Source organism: Dryobates pubescens, chromosome 4 (assembly GCF_014839835.1).
Source record: "Dryobates pubescens isolate bDryPub1 chromosome 4, bDryPub1.pri, whole genome shotgun sequence".
Taxonomy (NCBI): domain Eukaryota; kingdom Metazoa; phylum Chordata; class Aves; order Piciformes; family Picidae; genus Dryobates; species Dryobates pubescens.
The window spans coordinates 10,146,210-10,166,551 of record NC_071615.1 but is presented as its reverse complement, the minus strand read 5'-3'; the positions used below and the strand labels follow the sequence as shown (position 1 = coordinate 10,166,551).

Sequence of the window (20,342 nt, the reverse complement as noted above, 5' to 3'; positions counted from 1 at the left end):
TGTCTGGGGGACTGCACTCTAAAAACAAGGTGCTCACTGAACCTCCCAAGACAGAAGGCTGCAGCATGTGGACAGGAACCACTGGTGAGCTGAGGCCCAGCCCCACACCAGTGAGCAGCTGGGAGGGCTTCTCTTCAGCAAGGAAAAGCTGCTGTGATCTGTGCATCCCCAAACCTCCTGCAGGAGGCCAGCCCACTGGACAAGGGCTGGCAGGACCCTGCAGGGCTCTGGCAGCAGCAGCAGCTCTACACCCCCCAGCTTCCCTCCCCTGCTGTGTTCCAGCTTTGGACAAAGGCAGAAAGCTCTCTACAGTATAATATAGATATATATTTCACTATGAAATAGCAATTTCATTCCCTGCCTTCTACTTGATACATCCTCAATTAGATGCTTCGTTTTGGGTGATTCCAGAGGGCTGTGGGGCTGGGTGGGTTCTCATGCGAGGCAGTTGCCCTCCCTGGAAGGTAACTGCAAGAAGCACCAGCAGCTGACTCGGCAGGACCCAGATGTGATCCTTGCTCCCCACTTCCCTGGCACCAAGGGCACGGCCAAATATTCTGCCAGTGGCCTGCCAGGGCACTCAGGGCTCATTTGCATGCTTGGTCAGTGCACCTTCATTAACCTCATCAGCACTGCTTCCAGCAGCTGTGGGGTGGGAGCAGCAGGGACCTCTCTCCATCACGTACACAAGTAGGAGCAAACCAGAGGCGAGGGACGTGGCAGGGACAGTGCGACATGCACACAGAGGGGTGAGGCAAAGGGCCTTCAGCCAGGGCACAGCCTGGCACCTCGCACGCCAGCCAGGCCTGCCCAGGCAGCTCGCAGGCTCCAGGCCACGGGGCTAAGTCAGGGCTGCAGCCCAGCAGGTGTGGAGTCTGCCAAATCTTGGTCAGTGTGTGGAACGAGGAGGCTCCTCCTGGGGCTGGGTCTCTGACCAGGAGCTGTCATCGCCGGGATCCGTGCGGCGCCGATGGTTCAGGAGATGGGAGGAAGAACGAGCCTAGGGAAAGAAGAGGGCAGCTGCCTTGGGGTAGCCAGGTGTTACAGGTCACCTCAAGCCACTGTCCTGGAGACCCTGTTGTCAGATACATGCAATGCAGCTGGTGGCAAATGGACTACCAGTTACTGTGCTGGGACACGGAGCTAGGGGAAGAGTGAGGACCCAGCAGCGCTGGGCCTTGGTTTAACAGAGCTGGGAAAAGGAGAGACAGCAAAGACAGGACATCTGTCAGGCTCCAGGCTCAGCTAAACAAGACCAGAGTTCAGATTCTCTTCAAATGAAACCAGTAGGAGCTTGGCCACAGGCTGGAGACCAGAGCAGAGCAATGCCCCAGACACCTTACGTAGCAGCTGGCCCAAACAGCAGAGCTGCAGCTTCAGCAGCCTGTGCTGCAGGATGCTCTTGGCTGCCCCAGGAGAGTGGCTGTGGGGCATGGCCAAGGAGGCAGTGAAAGCAGCTCCTTAGGCACCCACCTTTGCTCTTTGTACATCCTGGGCTCAGTCACATGGTCCTGCTGTACTCGATGCCACTCTTGGCAGAGATGCCAGACCAGGGCAGGAGGCTGCAGAGGAGGCTCTGGGCTTGTCGGTAGATCCTCTGGGGGATGGAGCAGGGGCTCAGGCTGGCCAGCGTCGAGCCAATGTGCTGCAGGTAGTCAGTGGTCATCAGTTAAGGGCAGCAAGATCCACACTGCAGCTTCACAACTGACCAAAGATACCCTGTGGACTGGCACTGCCCAAAGAGATGTCAGGACACAGTGACAGCCACTCTGCTCAGATCTGCTCCTGTCAGTTGTCTGCTCCCCCTGTCAAAGGCACTGCAGTAGATGGCAAGTTTGAACACTGGCTGCAGCTTAGGTGGGAAATGCTTCCCCTAAGCAGCTGCTAGCTCCCTTTGCACTGCACAGCAGGTTCCTATGGGGACAGCAACCCACCCACCTGCCTGGAGGGGTCTGGGCTGACTGGCTACACTGGGAAAGATCAAATTGCTTCTCCACGATCCAGCCCCTGAGACAAACTCCCAAAGTCAGCCTGTCGAGGTCCAGGCCAGGCCTGAGTCACAGGAAATCCTAGGCCACAGGAAGCAAGACCAGGGGCTTCTCTGCTGTGCTCCTGGCCAAATCCTGCACCCCACAAGCCACAGCCCATCTCCCACTTTGGCTGAACACCAGCACTTGCTAGCACTGGTATCAAACCTGCTCCAACCTAGAAGTCAATGTACCACCCCACACTGCCTCCCCGAGCTGTTCCTGGGACACCTTGGGCACAAATGGGTCGCTGTCACATCCCTCCAACATCACCTTCCTTCTGGCTTTGCATTAACCTTGCATCTGTGCAGGCAGCAGTCCCCAGACCCAGCCAGGTCATGCTTTGCTGGGTTGCTGCTGTTAAGCCAAACCAGAGCTGGGGGTCTGCTGAGTGTGCTCCATGGCTAACCAGAGCGGGGGTAAAGGATATAAGATTGTCCAGGGCGGGTGGCCGCCGTTGATGTAGAGGACATAGGTGAAGCCATCTTTGAGGACTCCTCTGATGGAATAGTAATAGGGCAGGTAGTGGTGCTGTTTAAAGTCTCTGTTTTCATAAAAGTTTATTGCTGTGTTGTTAGTGGTGAGGACGTGCAGGTAGATGGCTTTGCAGTGGTCTTGGGCAGTCGTCGATATATGGTCTTTCAAACTCTCAAGCAGGAGCGAACCTGTGGAAAGCAAGAGCAGCAGAATCACACAGTGCAGCTCACAGAGGATGTCAGGGGTTGGAATGGACCTCTGGAGATCATGGACTCCAACCCCCTGTCAGAGCAGGACCACATAATGCAGCGCAGGTCACACAGGGATGCATCCAGTCAGCTCTGGAAGATCTCCAGAGGGGACTCCACAACCTCTCTGGGGAGCCTGTTCCAGTGCTCAGTGATCCTTACACTAAAGAAGTTCTTCCTCATGTTGAGGTGGAACTTCCTGTGCTGTAGCTTACACCCACTGCCCCTTGTCCTCTCACAGGGCACGAGGGAGCAGAGGCTGTCCTGTCCTTCCAGACCCCCAGCCCTCAGATATTTATATTAAAATCCTTCTCAGTGTTCTCCTCTCCAGACTAAACAGCCCCAGGGCTCTCAGCCTCTCCTCCCCAGGCAGTGCTCCAGTCCCTTCAGCATCCTGGTAGCCCTCTGTTGGACTCTCTCCAGCAGATCCCTGTCCCTCTTGAACTGGGGAGCCCAGAACTGGATGCAATGTTCCAGGCGAGGTCTCACTAGGGCAGAGTAGAGGGGGAGGAGAACCCTGCTGGACACACTCCTCTTAATGCACCCCAGGATCCCATTGGCCTTCTTGGCCACAAGGGCACATTGCTGCCCCATGGATAACTTCTTGTCCACCAGGGACACCAGCTGCCTCCTCAGGGACAGCAAAAGGCTTTGCAGGTTGAGATCTTGCCCCCAGGGTCTAAGCAGCAATTGCTGCACATGCTTGAAGACCCCAGAGCCCACCAGTTCTCACAGACCCTCTGGAGGAACCTCCCAGGCTCTCCTCTTGCCTGTGAGCACAGCTTCACAACACAGATCTTATCCAGACACCACCTCCTGGTGCAGACACCACAGCGATGAGCCAGACAGGGGAATCTGACAATAGCAGTCAAGCAGCACTGGGCTCTGGGGGAGGTCAGTGACTCATTTTCAGTGCTATCAGTTCCATCACATTGCTCTGTTTCAAAGCTATTATACACAGCCCAGTGTCAAAACAGAACTTCACAAGCAGGTTGCTGCACTGTGTCCACTGAACTCCAATGAAAATCTAAGATCTGGTAGGATTTAGGTCCCTTCTAAGGAGGAGAGCTGAGGCAGAGTCCCATTCAACCTGGATTTTCAGCAGAAGAAACCAGAAAAGGGCAGAGAGAATATTTCAGTGCCAAGAGACAAGACCTGAAGGTTCACCCAAACTACCACAGCATGGCAGGAAGGACCCAGCAGAACCTGCAGAGAAACCTCTTCCCTCAGGTATGGTAACCACAGGCTAAAGAAACAGCTCAGCTAACACAAACACCCAGATGAGATCTCTGCTGCTGTTCCACACTCACCACAGCACACAGGACTTTCAGCAGCACCCACAGGAGCTCAAGAGCAGAAATCACCAGCACTGACTTCATGGTGACTTGATACTGAGTGAGAATTTCTATCAGCCAAGCACAAAAAGCCACTGAGAGACATCAACAGGAGAGCAGTTTAATTCTGCTGTGAGCTATATTCCTCTCTCCCATCTCACAGAAACCCAGCTGCCCTCTGGTTTGAGAATAGCAGAGAACTAGAAACCAAAGCCTTTCATGCCTGCCAGAGAAAAATGAGAGCTTTAGTGCTCAGAAGTATGCCTGGAGGGAAAAGCTTCCTGCATGAAAGACTTCAGCTTCAAACACAAGCAGAAGAACTCTCAGAACTCTCAGGAGAAAGGTCTCAAAGAAGAAGGTGGCAGCAGCTTTTTAGGTTATTTTGCTACAGGTACAAGCCCAAAGTCTTTGAGAGAGCACAATGACATGCTGCAGGGATGTAACAGGTACAGCAAATACTGATTCTGAAAGGGGAACATTCCAGAAAGATGGAGCTGGGAAAAAAAAGAAAAGGACTTGGGATTTGGAAACTGAAAGAGGACTCAAACCCACCACAGTTTCAGAGGAGTCCTCTTTACCACCTTTCCTGAGCACTGTTCTGTGCTGCTGTCTTCTCTCTACAGAAAATTTCCCTCCAGCAGCATTTCAATGTAAGTTTTAAGCACAGTGCTCCTCCTGAGGACCCTTCTGCTCATGTCTTTATGGATCCTATCAGCTGGTACCTCTCTAAACATGCCTGGGGCAGAAGAGAGGGCTTGAAGAAGATGAGTTGTGTCTGTATCTACTGAAGGGGCTCCAGATGTGCCACACTGGGTCATGCTGCCAAACCTGGTCTGTTTCCTTTCACAGACCAAAGATCTAGATCAGGCTTGAAGTGGCAGCAGAAGAGCACTTATGTGATGACAAAACCCATCCTGCTCTGACTGGAGATAAGCCCTCCTGACTGCAGCATTTCCCAGTGTGAAGGGCTGCAGTCTCAGCACTTTCAGTCAGTCTGAGCAGCAGGACTGCAAGTTTTTGGTGTGCTCAGCTGGCCCCTGGGGACAAGATGGACAAAGCCTGGTTGTGCTCTGCAGAAACACCTGCACATTGTGCTGTGCCTGCACCAGTGAGAACATCTCAGTGCAGCTGCATGGACACCAAGAAGGGGATGCAAGTGCATCACCTTCCCACCTGCTCATACCAGTCACCACCAAGCTTGTTTCAAAGGGTACTGTGGTGAAATGGTGGAGCTCCTTCACCCATGCCCACCACCCACACATGGCAAACACCAGCAACAGAGCTGTCACTTAGCAGCATCTTACCTATTCCATGTTTCCTGAACTCCTTCACCACTCCAAGACTTAGGATGTAAGCAACTTGAGTGTCCACAGGAAAATTGGAAGCTAGGATGTCTCCATCCTGAGTGGAGATATGACAAGACATTTAGTAGGATACCTGGGGAGGCACAGGGGGAAGCAAGAGTCCTGTAGTGGAACAGGTGAAAGCAAGGACACAGCAGGAAACTTCTCCACTGAACAGTCTCAGCTGAAGCTTCTGGAAGGGATGTGGGGAGTTAAAAACCTCCAAGCATGGTGCCTGAGGGGTTACTCCTACTTTCCTGTCACCTTCCCAGGCATGAACACAAATCATGATGTTTCATGGAATCATAGAATTGTTGTGGTTGGAAAAGACCTTTAAGATCATTGAGTCCAACCATTCTCTAACTGTACCAAGCCTGGTGCTAAACCATGCCTCTGTGACCTTGAAACACCTCCAAGGATGGGGATTCAACCACCTCCCTAGGCAGCCTGTTCCAGTGGCTAAAAACCCTTTCAGTGAGGAAGTTTCTTCTAATGTTCAACCTGAACTTCCTCTGGTGCAACTTGTGGCCATTTCTTCTAATTCTTGTTGCTAGGAAGAAGAAACCAACCCCTACCTGGCTCCAGCCTTCTTTCAGGGAGTTGTAGAGAGCCAGAAGGTCTCCCCTGAGCCTCCTTTTCTCCAGGATAAACAACCCCCAATTCTTTTAGCCACTCAGCTTCCCTTACTGTATACATTATTTGTGGGCTTAGGTACAGAATATATTTGTATTCTTTCCCAGGAAGGGTTCAAAGTGTCAATTCTGGAGCAACCCAGCAGTGTCTAGATCAAGCCAGCAACAGACATTATTGCCTGCATGCTCCAGCTGAGTTTGGTGTCACCTGGAGCTCTCTGTACTGCTGCAGAGGACAAGGAGCATGCTCTTCAGGCTCACTTGCCTGGAGCAGTGTCTGACCAAGCCCCTGGCTTTCAGCTTGGCTGCAACAAGAGCCTTTTGTTAAAGCTACTGAAGGTGCAGTTTCTGACTCAGTCTAGCTCTGAGGTGAAGCCAGACAGCTAGAGTGAGTAGAGCCACAGCTCTTGGTTCCTACCAACGTTCAGGTTATTGCTGATGGCCTTCTCCAAGTTCTGCACTCGCTGCACTGCCCCTGCTGTTCCTCCTCCCCTTGCTTATACTGTTTTCCCTACACTGACCCAACTCTTTTTTCCCATACTGTCTCCAGTGACCACCTCTTCCTCACCTCTCTGCTGCACTGTGTTGCCTCTCCTGGCCTCCAAGCTCTGCTATCCCTGCAGCTTGAGCTTTCTGCAGCCTGCTTACCTCTGCTTTGTGCTCGAGACAGTGACCCTGTAAACAGAGGAATTTCTGCAGGAAGTCACAGCAGTGACAGACCCAGCACAGCTAAGGAATTTTAAGCCTTCCCTAAGAGATGAAGAGGTTGGTTCTCCCACAGCTTCACATACCTCATTCACCAGCCACAGCCAGGCACACAAAACCAGCCAGGCAGCAGTTAAGTGTCCTGCTATGCTGTCACTTTTGGATTCTGCCTGCATGATTTGATCTCTTCATCATCAGTGCATGGCTGCCTAGCTCCAGCAAGAAGAGACTCTGTAGTAGCAGGCTGCTCAGCAGCCCCAGTGCTCAGACATCCCATCACCCACGCTCCAGCAGCTGGAAATCAGCACCTTGCTTTCTTAAAATTAACTCAGGATTGCTCTTACAAGCATCTGGATGGAGGGGGGAAGAACACCCAGAGCAAGTTTCATCCCAGCTAACCATGGCAGGAGGTGGCCTGTCTCCTGCTGAAGCACAGGTTAGTAGCATTACCTCTTTATGCACCTTTGTTCTGCTCTTGATCTCTGCCACTATCATGCCCACGATGGAGCCTCTGTAGGTGGCTGCGAGGGAAAAGAACTTCTTGTTGGAAGTGATATCTCGGTACCATGAGTCAGGGTACCTGGGAAGGAAGAAAAAGCAGGGATGTTCAGTAGGATAGAGCCCACAAGAGCAGGCAGTGCCACAGCCAACACTGTGTTGAGGTGCTGCTCAAATGGAAATGGGCAGCAAAGCCTTTAAATGCCAGTCCCTGGAACCACAGCCCGAAGGATCGTAGCCAAGACTAAGGGAGGGAAGCTGGAAGGGCCATCCTGGCAAAGACATGCAGCCAAGGAGCTCAGCCACAGGTCAATTTAAAGTTCCTTCTGTGCTACTAATTTAGCTTATCCCATGAAATCTAGGTGAAGAAGCTGATCACCTTTCCTGCCTGAACTGTGGTGTGGCAGCAGTGAACACCAGACAGCTGCTGCACCCCATGTGGTAGCAGGGTTCCTCTCAGCTGCATCCAAGCAGCAATGCAGGCTGCTCCTGTAACAGCCTCCTGCCTTGCTGAGACAGCCACACTTCCCTTTTACATTCATTGCCCAGAGCTCTCACTTCCATCTTTAGCAAGTTATTTTTAAATGCAAGATCCATCTGCCCTCATCTAAGAGGATCTCATTAATTTGATACATGTGTGAAAAAACCCACTGCATGTTTGTACCCCAAAATCACATCCCCAGCCTCCAGCTCTGCTGCAGCTATGGAAGGGAAATGAGGGTACTCTGATTTACTTCCACATGAGACTTCAGCACACCTTGTGTTCACAAGAAAGCTGCACATTCAAAATGTTATGACTGCCTTTCCTGGTTTATTACATTTTGTGCAACATTGATTATAATCCACTAAAATCCTCTATAAACCTTCCCAACAAAGCTAAAGGGGGAAAAAAGAGCCTTCAAGGCTACAGCTGTAGCTTCACTGGCTGCTCTAAGGCAGAAAGCTCTGTCTGTCCCTCAGGGAAGCTCCATAGTCCTGTGCAGGCACAAATGGGGGTCTAGGGAACTGATGTGGGACAGACAGAGGTCAGCCTCTCAATGTCCTTCTTGGAGTGAGGGGCCAAAATTGAACCTAGCATTCAGGGTGTGGCCTTACCAGCGCTGAGTACAGCACCAGAACTTCCTTACTCCTGCTGGTCACACTACTGCTGATCCAGGCCAGGATGCTGTTGGCCTTCTTGGCCACCTGGGCACATGCTGGCTCATTTCCAGCCAGGTCTTTCTCCCTGCCAGGTCTTTCTCTGCTGGGCAGTTTCCAGCCACTCTGCCCCAAGCCTGGAGGCATTCGTGGGGGTGTTGTGACCCAAGTGCAGGACCTGGCACTTGGCCTTGTTGAATCTCATCCCAATGGCTTTAGCCTATTGAACCATCCTGGCCAGGTTCCTCTGCAGAGCCTTTTGACCCTCCAGCAGATCAACATTCCTCCCAGCTTAGTGTTATCTGCAAACCCACTGAGGATGCACTCATGCAGATCATTGATAAAGACATTCAAGAGCACCAGTTACATACTCTATTGGGAACCAGTCACCACAGAGCTGTTTCACCCTGTCTATGTCATCGTGGCAGAGCAGACGCAGGTTTACGTCCGTCAGTGCAGCCGGGGGCACCTCCTCTGTCATTCACGCCTGCAAGAGAAGAGTTGGGAACACATTAGGAATGAGGAGGCACAGATCCTGACCCTCAGCTTCAGTCAGCTGTCTGCACAAAGGCAGCAGCAGGTTCTCAGTATCAGTCTCTCTTATCAATAAAGTTCTTCCTGGCAGCACGAGTTTTGAAGGAGGATGAAAATAACCCACGGCCCTGCTGACCTCGTGCAGGATGCTCACTCTGATGTCTTCAGCCTCTTTTAACAAGGTACTGGAAGGAAAGAAGCAAGCAACAACTGAAGTGGTTGTAAAAGCATTTGCAGCACAGAGGCATGAATGAAGAACAGGCTTTAGGCAGGACAAAGCCCCTGTGAGATTGAGCACAGACTGCAAACAAGGCAGGCAGAGACAGGGCAGCTGCAGGACTCTGCACTCTTTCAGGGGCTACCTGCAGTTCTCTGTCCACAGATTTGTCTCTCTCACCTCAGCACTCCTAGTCCCAGGTAAAACCACCAGAGCAGGATGCAAAGAGAAAAGGGTGGCTACCTCTCATTTAAAAGATAATTTGCTTTTGGTTCTACTTTCTTTCCCCTGTTTTAAGGGGCCAAAACCTTGGCTTGGAAATGCTGCGCGACAGGGGCGAGCTGCCGGCAGCAGCTTTGCGTGCACCTCCTGCTGGAAGGGCTGCTCAGCTCTCCACTGCTCTGCCTTTGAAACTCAAGCAGGAGAAGGAGCAGATTTAAAGGGGCCAGATGTGCCATTTGAGCAGTTTCAAAGCAGGAATCACATCACCTCCCTGACACACACTGACTGGCAAAGGCACATGAAAGGGGCAGGCACAGGCAATGTCCCGGTTTGCCGCAGGGCAGCACACAGCCCTGTGTGACTGCTCTCCCTTCATGCACCCCAAAGGGAAAACCAGGCTAAGCCATAAAATCCACAGCCCACCCCTAAATTAAACTCCACAATCCAGCTTCTTTCTGCAGTTCCTTGACAGGCTGAGAGCTGGAGTTGTTCAGGCTGGAGAAAAGAAGGCTTCAAGGAGACCTTAGAGCAGCCTCCCAGTACCTGAAGGGGCCTGCAGGATTGCTGGGGAGGTTTTACAAGGCCATGGAGTGACAGGATGAGGAGTAATGGCTTCAGAGTGAAGAAGCTGGATTAGATTAGACATTAGGAAAAAATTCTTCCCATGAGGATGGTGAGGCACTGCAACAGGTTACCCAGAGAATTTGTGGAGGTTTCAAGCCTGGAAGCATTCAAAGCCAGGTTGGATGGGGCCTTGAGGAACCTGGTCTAGGAGGAGGTGTCCCTGCCCATGGCAGGGGCACTGGAACTAGATGATCTTTTAAGGTCCCTTCTAACCCAAACCATTCTGTGATTCTGTGATGAACTGGTAGAGAGCAACTCCCAGTTAGCACTATATGGTGATGGCCAAAGAGCAGAGTCCCCAGGTGCTGAGGTCCTTGGAACTCAACGTCAGTGCTGAAAGAGAAGGAATCAGCACTGCTGACAGGAACAGTGTGAGCTCTCATCCACCATCCTCCCAGACAGCAGCATAACACCTCTAGGCTCATCTGCCTGGATCTCCCAGGGAGGAAGGAGGAGCTCTTCCACTGGATTGTGTGTGACTTGGAACACATCAAACAGCCCACAGAGCAACAGAAGAAGGGATACAATTAAGGTCTAGAGGAAATTTTGCCAGCCCTTCTCCCCCCAGGTAGAAAGAATGGCAAAATGCTTTAACAGAGCAGAGGTCCAAAGATGTTCTCCAACAGCTCCTGAAAAAGATGACATGGGCTGGTGTTTTGTCAAGCAAGGGATCCTTCCCAGACACAGCCTCCCTCCCAGTGACTGGTCCCACACACCTTCCTGAGAAGGGCATCCAAGGGGACCCATACATTGATCTGGATTGCTTGTTCTTCTCCAAAGAGGTCCCTAAAGAGAACCACAGCTATTTCACAGCCTGTTCTAGGATGGGGGATGAACATCTACCAAGCAGCCCACAGCTTCCACAACTGGTTCAGATGCTGGGTTCAAAACAACTGAAGCACCTAGAAACCCCACACACCTCCTTGCTGCTTTTAAAACTAATTTTACACTCCCAGAACTGGCTCAAGCCCTCTGAGGTTAGACTTTGGATGGAAGCAGTGATACACTCCCCACCACCAGCCCCTGGTGACCTTTTATCATGCCTCAGCTTTACCCTGTGGGACCCTGAAGCAAGGGAATGTTCCCTTGCTGCAGCTGATTTGTTCCTGCTCGTTGAGGTCGCAGCAGTGGGGACCCCAGTCCCACCCACCCTCTCCTCCCAGCCTTGCTAGCCCCTTTGCTGAGCCATTTCAGACCAGTGACCCACCACTGGATCATGAGATGAGGGCAAAATTGTTCCCAGACCAGAGTCAAAAGCTTGGGTAGCCTAAGATCAGCTTCAGGGAAGGGAAAGGAGGGAGGAGCAAGCAGTCACATTAAGCCAGAGCCGCTCTGGTTGTGGCAAAGCTCCAAGCCCTGCTGCATCACTTCATTAGTGGGCATTAGGCAGTGCTCAGGTTTGCAGCAGCAGTGCTCATTCTCATACATTTTATTCTTCTGGAGAAGTTTTGATGCTCCTGTAAGGCAGCAGCCCTTCTCTGCCAGCCCTCTGGGCATTAATACATCAGGGGGAAGCGAAATAACCACGACAGAGTCATGGTTTTGCTCATGAGAAGAAAAGACAAGGGCCTAGGAGCAGACTTGGCCAGCAGCTGCTGCAGGAGAGGCAGAGCCAGCAGAGGACACATTCTTGTGAGGATTAGTTCATGTTTATTTAACACTATATTCTCAAAGAGCTGGGCAAGCATTATGCCTTATCCTGCAGCTGAGGCCAGCCTTAAAAAAGTAATCCATGATTGTTTTGTTCAAGAGGATAATGCCCCTCCCCTCAAATGCAGACAGCAGTTTCCCAGCAGGGGTTGTGTTTGCAGGGACTTCTCTGTCCGCGCCGCGTGACGTGACCCAATCCGAGCGCTCCTGCACGTCTCAAGAACGCTCTTGGGGCACTGTCTGCTGCCACAAGGTTTTGGAAGAGCAGCCCTGTGCACCTTCCTCCCTGGCCTGCTGCAGGAGCTGCAGAAGGTGGCTGCTATGACCAGGAGAAATCCCAGGCAAAAATCAGTTCTTTTCAGTCCTAGGTGAGAGCCTCTGGCTCTTCAGATAGCTGGGTGAACACCCAAGATCTGGGTCCTCTGCACAGCCCATGACATGCTGCAAATAGCAGGGCCAGAGTCCTGAACAGAAGACCCAGAGTCCTGTGTCCAGTTCTGGGCCCCTCAGGTTAAGAAGGACATTGAGACACTTGAACATGTCCAGAGAAGGGCAACGAGGCTGGGGAGAGGCCTGGAGCACAGCCCTGTGAGGAGAGGCTGAGGGAGCTGGGGTTGCTTAGCCTGGAGAAGAGGAGGCTCAGGGGAGACCTTATTGCTGTCTACAACTCCCTGAAGGGAGGTTGTAGCCAGGTGGGGGTTGGTCTCTTCTCCCAGGCAACCAGCACCAGAACAAGAGGACACAGTCTCAAGCTGTGCCAGGGAAGGTTTAGTCTGGATGTTAGGAAGAAACTCTTCCCAGCAAGAGAGATTGGCCAAGGGAATGTGCTGCCCAGGGAGGTGGTGGAGTCCCCATCCCTGGAGGTGTTTAGGAAGGGACTGGAAGGGGTGCTTGGTGCCATGGTTTAGTTATTAGATGGTGTTGGATGATAGGTTGGACTTGATGACCTCAAAGGTCTTTTCCAACCTGGTTTATCCTATCCTATCCTATCCTATCCTAAGGACCAGCAGGAGTTTTCACAACTTTCTCTACTTTATGCTATCTGCCACTGGGGATGTGATTTATATTAAACCATTCAATCTGAACCAGCCAAAGGTCTAATTCCCACAAAGCAGTGAAGATTTCCCTTCTGCACTTCATTCTCAGCTTACTGTGTTTTTAGGTTACTGGTCTCACAGGGAGTGCTCCACACAGACACCCATTAGCAAGCTCTTTTCACTTAATACAATAAAAGTGTCACTGGATTTGAAAGCATCATGAATTGATTACCAAGAATCTCAAAGAGGTGCTTCTAGGACTTAGGGCAATACTATCAAAGCAATAGGAGATGAATTTGGAAGTATTTAAATACTTGGTTTGATCCCTCCTAGATACTGCTTCAGGTCTGATCACAGAATAAAAATAAGGTTGAGAAGATCCTTCAGGGTTCAGCCCATCTTAGGTCAGGTTGCTCCAGTCCACAGCCCCACTTAACATCAGTGAGGAGCAAATCTCTGCACCCTGCCTGGACTCAGACTAATACTTTTGCACCCAAAGGTGCAACTGCAAAGCTGGGGTGTTAGATGTGCTGCCTGCACCAGCCCAACAATCTCTGCCCTGTGTGCAATAGGAGCTTACCTCTAGGTGCTATTTGTTACACTCCAGTTATCCCATGTGATGCTCCTGCTCCTTCCAGGAACCCCATGCAGGTTCATTTGGGACAACAAAGCAACACACAAACCCCAGATGATGATTCTCCTCATTCCTGGTATGGCATGCAAACCAACAGAGCCTGGAGTTAAGAGTTCTGAGCAGAATGGAGATTGTTCCACCTCCCTTTCTGAGCCATTAATCACATCCCAGGGGAGTGCTGCCCAAGGCTGCCATCGCTCCGTTCCCTGCATCAGCAGAAGCAGATGTTTGGAGCGAATGAGACTCTTAATGAGCAGTCCAGGATAAAATGACTGATTTTATGCCTTGGTCTGAAACTAATGTACTGATAAGGCTGCCAACAGGGTCTGGACACTAGACTATGCCATTTATCACACCTTTTCACCCAGGCACAGTGATTTTTTGGTCATGTCTACCAGCACCTTGGAGCCCCTTGTAGTCCCCTGGTCACTCAGGGACATACACTAGCACAAGACTTCCAGTCTTAAACTCCTTCAGCAGCAGGTTCCTTCTAGACAAAAAAGTGCCCTCTTCATCCACCTTCCTCCTGTACAATCTCCCAGGCTGTCACATCTCAAGAAGATGTTCAAGAGGACACAGTCTCAAGCTGCACCAGGGGAAGTTTAGGCTCAAGGTGAGGTTCTTCACTGAGAGAGTCATTGGCCATTGGAATGTGCTGCCCAGGGAGGTGGTGGAGTCACCATCCCCGGGGGTGTTCAAGAGGGGACTGGACATGGCACTTGGTGCCATGGTTCAGTAGTCATGAGGTGTTGGGTGACAGGTTGGACTTGATAATCTTTGAGGTCTCTTCCAACCTTGTTGATTCTATGATCTTGAAGATATGCCAGTAGCCCAGCCCTGCTCTGTGCAACCCCTTTGCTTCCAAGCACCCCCCAGGCTCTAATGAACTTCTCTCCAGGACATCAGGCTGGAGAAAAGACTTTGACAGTGCCTGGACTTTCTTCCCCAGTAAATTCATCCAGGGCAGTGTGCACAACCAGTACACCCCTGCAGTGGAGGAGGGCAAAAACCAGTGAGCTTGGGGAAGAAAGTGCTGCAAAGAAAGATGAATTTGTCTCAGAGGCAGGGAGACTGGAGAGTAACCTTGGGTTTAGATAAACAGCTGCAGCAGTGAACTGTCAGGTGCTCAGAGACAACTAACAAAGAACAATGTCTTCCTGAGCTAGCCAGGCAAGCATGGGGAAAGCAGATACAAGGCTGAGCTCAAAGTATAAAAATAAAGTACAAAAACTTTGAAGGAAGCAAAGAGCCTGAGCTGGCTTCAGTCTGCATGTCCCTTCCTGGTGACTGCAGGTGCTGAGCACCATTCTGGTGAGCATACAGAAACCAGTAACAGACACGACATTTGTGTCTGGATTCCAGTGTGCACTGCAGTTGCTGTGCTATGCTTGTCCTGTGGTTTCAGTGTGTTGAGTATCACCCTGCTAAATCCAAACCCCAATGAACCCCAAACATGCCAAACAAGTCCATCTGGTATTAAATCCTCCTTGTCTGTGAGACTGTCTGTGAGAGCCTGGCCAGAGCACACTGGACTCAGGCAGCCAGGAAGGCAGCACTGTGGCACACAACCTGGGAAAACCCATCCTGGCTTTCAGCCTTCCTCCCAAAGGCTCACCCCACGCTGCTCAGCCAATTTGTCCTCAGCTCCGAGATCCTGACAACATCACTCTGTGAAACGCACTTGAGCCTCAGCCCCAGCTCTGCACTTCCCTTTCCATTACACCCAGCCCGAGGCACGCACACCACAGCACTCAAAACCTGGAAGCCAAACCCCACAGAACCCCAGCAATTAACACTCTGGCCTCCTGCCACGAAGGAGCAGGATTTGAAACAGACCCCAAGAGGATATTAAAAAGGCAAAATGCAGTTCCACCTGCGCAGCAAGCAGCACTCACTCACTTGAAATGAAAACACTTACTGGTGGTGAAATGCTTTCCCAGTGGTATCCCTGAGCCCCTGCACGCTTCAGGTTTGCCTTGCCGGCCTTCCAGCAGCAGGAGTGTCAGTGTTTTGCATGTGAGATGCCTCCTGAGCTGTTCCTTCACCCTGCAGCTCCTGGTACACGCATTCCTGGAGCCCTGGCTTTCGCAGGAGCCGGTGCCAGGATAAAGCCTCTCTCATGCAGGCTGCAAAAGGCTTCCTGCTGCCCCAGATACGGCGACTCCTGCGGGAGCGGCCAACAGGAATCTCTAAGAGGGCTTCGCCGCTAAATCTTTTCTTGTTAAGACGCAGAAGAGAAAATCTGCTTTGAGACGGGAGCACTGCAGGGAGCTCAAACCCGAGGGTCACAAAAGAGCCACATTCACAACCAGGAGCTGGGCAGAGGAGAGCTCCAGGACCTCGCCAGTGCTGAACACGGCAAGTTTCCAAGAGGCAGCTGCTCCTCCGGGGAACAACAAACCCACCCCAAACGACTCATCACACATGCAGGCTCGCTGCCATTTCTGAGTCAGAGCAAACAGCTACGCACAAAACCTATGTAGTGACTAAAAAAAACAACCTGCCAGGGATTCAGCTTTGTGTAGTACAAACACTAGCAGAGGGGAACCCGAGCTGCCTCCATTTCCCACACTTGTCCTCATTACCAAGCTCGATAAAGCCCTGTCCCCTCCTTCTCCATCTTACCTTGAGTCCTGTGTCCAGTTCTGGGCCCCTCAGTTTAAGAAGGACACTGAGACACTTGAACGTGTCCAGAGAAGGGCAATGAGGCTGGGGAGAGGCCTCGAGCACAGCCCTGTGAGGAGAGGCTGAGGGAGCTGGGGTTGCTTAGCCTGGAGAAGAGGAGGCTCAGGGGAGACCTCAATGCTGTCTACAACTACCTGAAGGGGGCTTGTAGCCAGGAGGGAGTTGGTCTCTTCTGTCAGGCAACCAGCACCAGAACAAGAGGACACAGTCTCAAGCTGCACCAGGGGAAGTTTAGGCTTGAGGTGAGGAGAAAGTTCTTCACTGAGAGAGTTGTTTGCCATTGGAATGTGCTGCCCAGGGAGGTGATGGAATCACCATCCCTGGAGGGGTTCAAGAGGGGATTGGACGTGGCACTTGGTGCCATGGTCTAGTCATGAGGTCTGTGGTGACAGGTTGGACTTGATGACCTTTGAGGTCTCTTCCAACCTTGGTGATACTGTGATACTGTGATCTCCACCACTACAGGAGACAAGTAACTTTGTAGAGGCTGTTGCAAACAAGGTGCTTTAAAAAAACAAGACCTGGGACAAAACCCAAACCACCATTCCTTCCCTCCTTGGCAGAGAAGTGCCCCAAACTTGCACCTCCCCAAGATCCTGAACTCAAACTCTGAGCCAACATGGCTCCTTCTCCTTTTCTTTCTGAGTGGTGTTTTCCAGCAGGCTCCACTCAACACCTGCCCCCACTCCACTGCTCCTGTCTTAAACTGCTAACACCTCACATGGATTCTGGCATAGATGTCTGCTCTTGCAGCCACAATAATACCTTGAAAAGGAGAAACTGTAAAACTAAGCACCTCCCATTCCCACCTTGCTGTGAGGAGGAAAGTGTGGGTGGGAGGACAGGGCACGAGACAAGAAGCTCTAGGGGTTTTGCAACACCCTGCACTGAAGCCATCAGACAGGCTGCGAGTGGTTAAAGGCACAGGAAGGCAGGACCCTGCCTCCCTAACAGCGACTGCAGACCGCACTTAACTCGAGTTTGTAGAAGAGATGCTCAGCTAAGACAGAGCTTTCTCTGAGTTTACACTGGCCAGCTTAGCCCAATTGTTCCTTTAAAAGCATCTTAACACCAGAGGAACAAAGCACTAACAACAGCAGGGGGATGGCACCGAGTCACCCAAGGGAGCCCTGTTCATCACCAAAGGCTGCCTCCAGGCCAGCAGCCTGTGATGAGCAGGAGGGCAGAGCTGGAAGGGCTCTGATTCAGCTCCCCACTCACGAGGAAGTCCCCAGCATTGTACCTGTAACTGCTCAGGTATTTGTCATCTAGAGTCAGCCTTTGCAACCACAGCTTCACCTGCTCCTGCTCATTCCATGAATTATGCTAGGAGTGGCCAGGGTTGGGGATGGAGAGGTGAAAAATAACCAGGAATAAAGAGAGGAGGTGGCTTCCTGGGCGGCAAGACCATCATTTCACACCAGCTGATGGGCTAAGATACTAACACCAACTTACCAGACTACACCAACCCAGCACCTATATTCACAATACATCCCACCCCCATAAAGAAACAACCCTCCAGGAAGAAATCATAGAATGGCAGGGGTTTGAAGGGACCTCTGGAGATCATAAAGTCCAACCACCCCTGCCAGAGCAGGTCACACAGGAATGCATCCAGGCAGGTTTTGGAAGTCTCCAGAGAAGCAGACTCCTCAGCCTCAGCTGGCAGCCTGCTCCAGGGCTTCACAACCTCACAGCAAAGAAGTTTTTCCTCATGCTGAGGTGGAACCTCCTATGTTCCAATTTGTGTCAGTTGCCCCCTGTCTTCTCACAGGGCACCACTGAAAGGAATCTGTTCCCTTCTTCTTGTCCCACACCCTTCAGATATTTGTAACCATTAATAAACACCCCCAAGTGCAAACAAAGATCAACCTTACTGGGAAAAAAATAGCAGACATGAAAAAAGTCCCAGACTTCATTAACAAAAAGAAATATACAGGGTTAAAGGCTCTTGGAGCTCCAAACTACATAAAACCATTTTTCTGCATTCCACTGGCAGTTCCCACAAGGTTTTGTGACACCTGAGGCCAGCCCAGATACCAAAAGCCACAAGGATGGCACTCTGGTTCAGGAAAAGAAAGGACAATGAAGAGTGCCACAGGTTTTAGGGGGGCAGTGACAGGACAGCTCCTCAGTGATCACTCAGACATGTTAAGTTGTCTCACTTTAAACAGATCAAGCAACCAGCTAAGAGAAACAGCAGCAGCAGCAATTTCACAGGCCTGTTAGAACGAGACTGACTTGCTGCTCTATGGGGCTTCATTTTCTACCAAGATTAATTCAAGGCATAACAGAACTGCTGCTTTTAGCCAGCAAGTTAAACCCACCTGCTCAAAACCCTGGCATCAAGCAGTACCCAATACCACTGCTTCTGACTGGGGGGTGGCTCCAGTGCAAATGAAGAGTTCACAGTAATTATAGAAGGTTGGGAGAGAGCTATGGGCTTGTTTAAAAAGAGCCTCACTTCTGAGAAATCTGTGAGAGTTTATTCCTAGAGGGAGCTGGTCTAGTTGGAAACCAGCATGCACTAGCATTCCCCAAAAGCTAACCTAATTGTCCTCCCAGTAAAGGCTTTTGTGGAAACTCAGATGGACTCAGGACAGCCTATGGCAGCTAAATGGAAGCAAATCTAGGATGAATGCATAATAAAAGGAGATTGCAGCTATAACCCACTCACCACTCACAAAAACTAGATAGTAGAAGAGAGAAATAGATTTGCAACAAAACTGGCTGATGATCATTGAGGACAGGGCATAGATTTCCAGGACAGGAAAATCTAAAGCTGTTCACAGTTGTAGAAATCTCACACAACACCAAAAGGCTAATAAAATGGCAGATGAAGTCTGTAAGTGGGTAGATAAAAAAGGAATGTAGATTGGAGAAAGGCAAACACTTCCTGTTTGTGTTATCCACTGCAAGAGGGAAAAAAAAACCCAAACCAAAACAAACCCCAAGATGCTCTCAGAAGCAAGTTGCCTGAGTACATCAGTGTGCTGTGCAGCTGCAGTCAAAACAGGATACTGGGAATTACCAGAACAAACACACCTGGGAAAAACACACATTTAAAAAGCCTTTGGTCTAGGCTAGCTGCAGGTATTTAATGCCTCTATTTATCTGTCAATAAAAGGTCAGACACTCAGCTGCACCCAGGCAACTCTCAAGAGAGGAGAAAATAGTGCAGTGCAAGGCCAAGGTTCAGGGGCGCTCACCACAGTCACCTAGCAGGGGCTGGCTGATACTGGGAGGTGCTGCAGCATAACAAAAGCAGGATAAACTACAACAAAGGTCAAACTCCAGAGTAAACATAAATATTTAAACAGCTTGATGATTATTTGATATCTATAATCAAGGGGGAATGTCTAAGAGCTCATGGCTGGACCCAGTAATTCCTGTGGCAAGGACACCACCCTGGTTATTAGGAGAGGAAACAAATCAGCAATTTCAGCATGCTGCTTTGGCAGCCTCTGAAATGAAAATGTCATTTTCACCATATAGACACACCACAGGTATAACCAGCCATTGCACAGCCCAAGGAACCAGGCACAGCAACAGGCACACTTCTGGCAAAGCCTACTCCCACCATGCCAAGCAAGAACCACTGTGCCACGAAGCCTTTGGGACATTTAAGGCTCAGTTTGATCAGAAGCCATTAAAAATTCAAGATACAAGCTGTAAAGCGATTCAGCTCTTACACTACTTCGATACAAAGCCGAGCAACGGCTCTCTCTTTACTGAAGCCCTACAGGCTGCTTCAGAGACTTCTGTACAGCACAGAGAAGCCAAGCTGGGAAAGAGAAGGATGTTTGTGAGCCGTGACCCGGGCTGTCAGGGGACAGAAAGCAGCCAAGAGAGCTCCTCTGCAAGAGAAAAGAGCTGGATCTAGCGACGTAGGACACATTCCCGGCCCTCCCAAGGGAAATTCTGCTAGAGTGGGAAAGGAAACGGAGACGCATTAATGTTGCAGCCGCCCCTGCGCTGCTGGCTGAGCGACCGAACGCAACTCGGAGTCTACTAGGTGAAGGAACAGGGCAGCCCGAGGGGATCGGCCTAGGAACTGGGGGCTGGAGTTGCCATGGCGACCTGCGCCCAGGACGGGCCCGGCCGGACCCGTCCCGGAGGTAAGCCGCCATGACAACCGCGATCCCCTGCTCGGTTCTGAAGGCCCCACCGCGCTTCTCCGCTCACCTCGGAGTGGCGGCGGGCGCGCCGCGGGGCGGGCGAGTCGGTTCAGCGCATACCGAGCGGCGGAAGCGGGCGACGGGCCGGCGGCCGCGACGGACACCTGCGGGTACTTCCTGTGCCCGGGCACCTCGCAGCAAGAAGCCTCCCTATAGGCTG

At 51.2% G+C, this 20,342-nt stretch overlaps 1 protein-coding gene across 1 annotated transcript; it reads right to left on the bottom strand.

The window, feature by feature from the left end:
* Positions 1-278: 278 nt before the first annotated feature.
* NAA60 (N-alpha-acetyltransferase 60, NatF catalytic subunit) lies at positions 279-20,301 on the bottom strand. Its single transcript, XM_054180489.1, has 7 exons — positions 20,190-20,301; positions 8,773-8,888; positions 7,217-7,346; positions 5,391-5,487; positions 2,458-2,692; positions 1,474-1,658; positions 279-1,000 (listed from the first exon to the last, which is right to left on the bottom strand). Exons 2-6 carry the CDS (start codon positions 8,880-8,882, stop codon positions 1,502-1,504), a joined length of 729 nt encoding a protein of 242 aa, XP_054036464.1. The 5' UTR covers positions 8,883-8,888; positions 20,190-20,301; the 3' UTR covers positions 279-1,000; positions 1,474-1,501.
* Between the last annotated feature and the right edge of the window lie 41 nt (positions 20,302-20,342).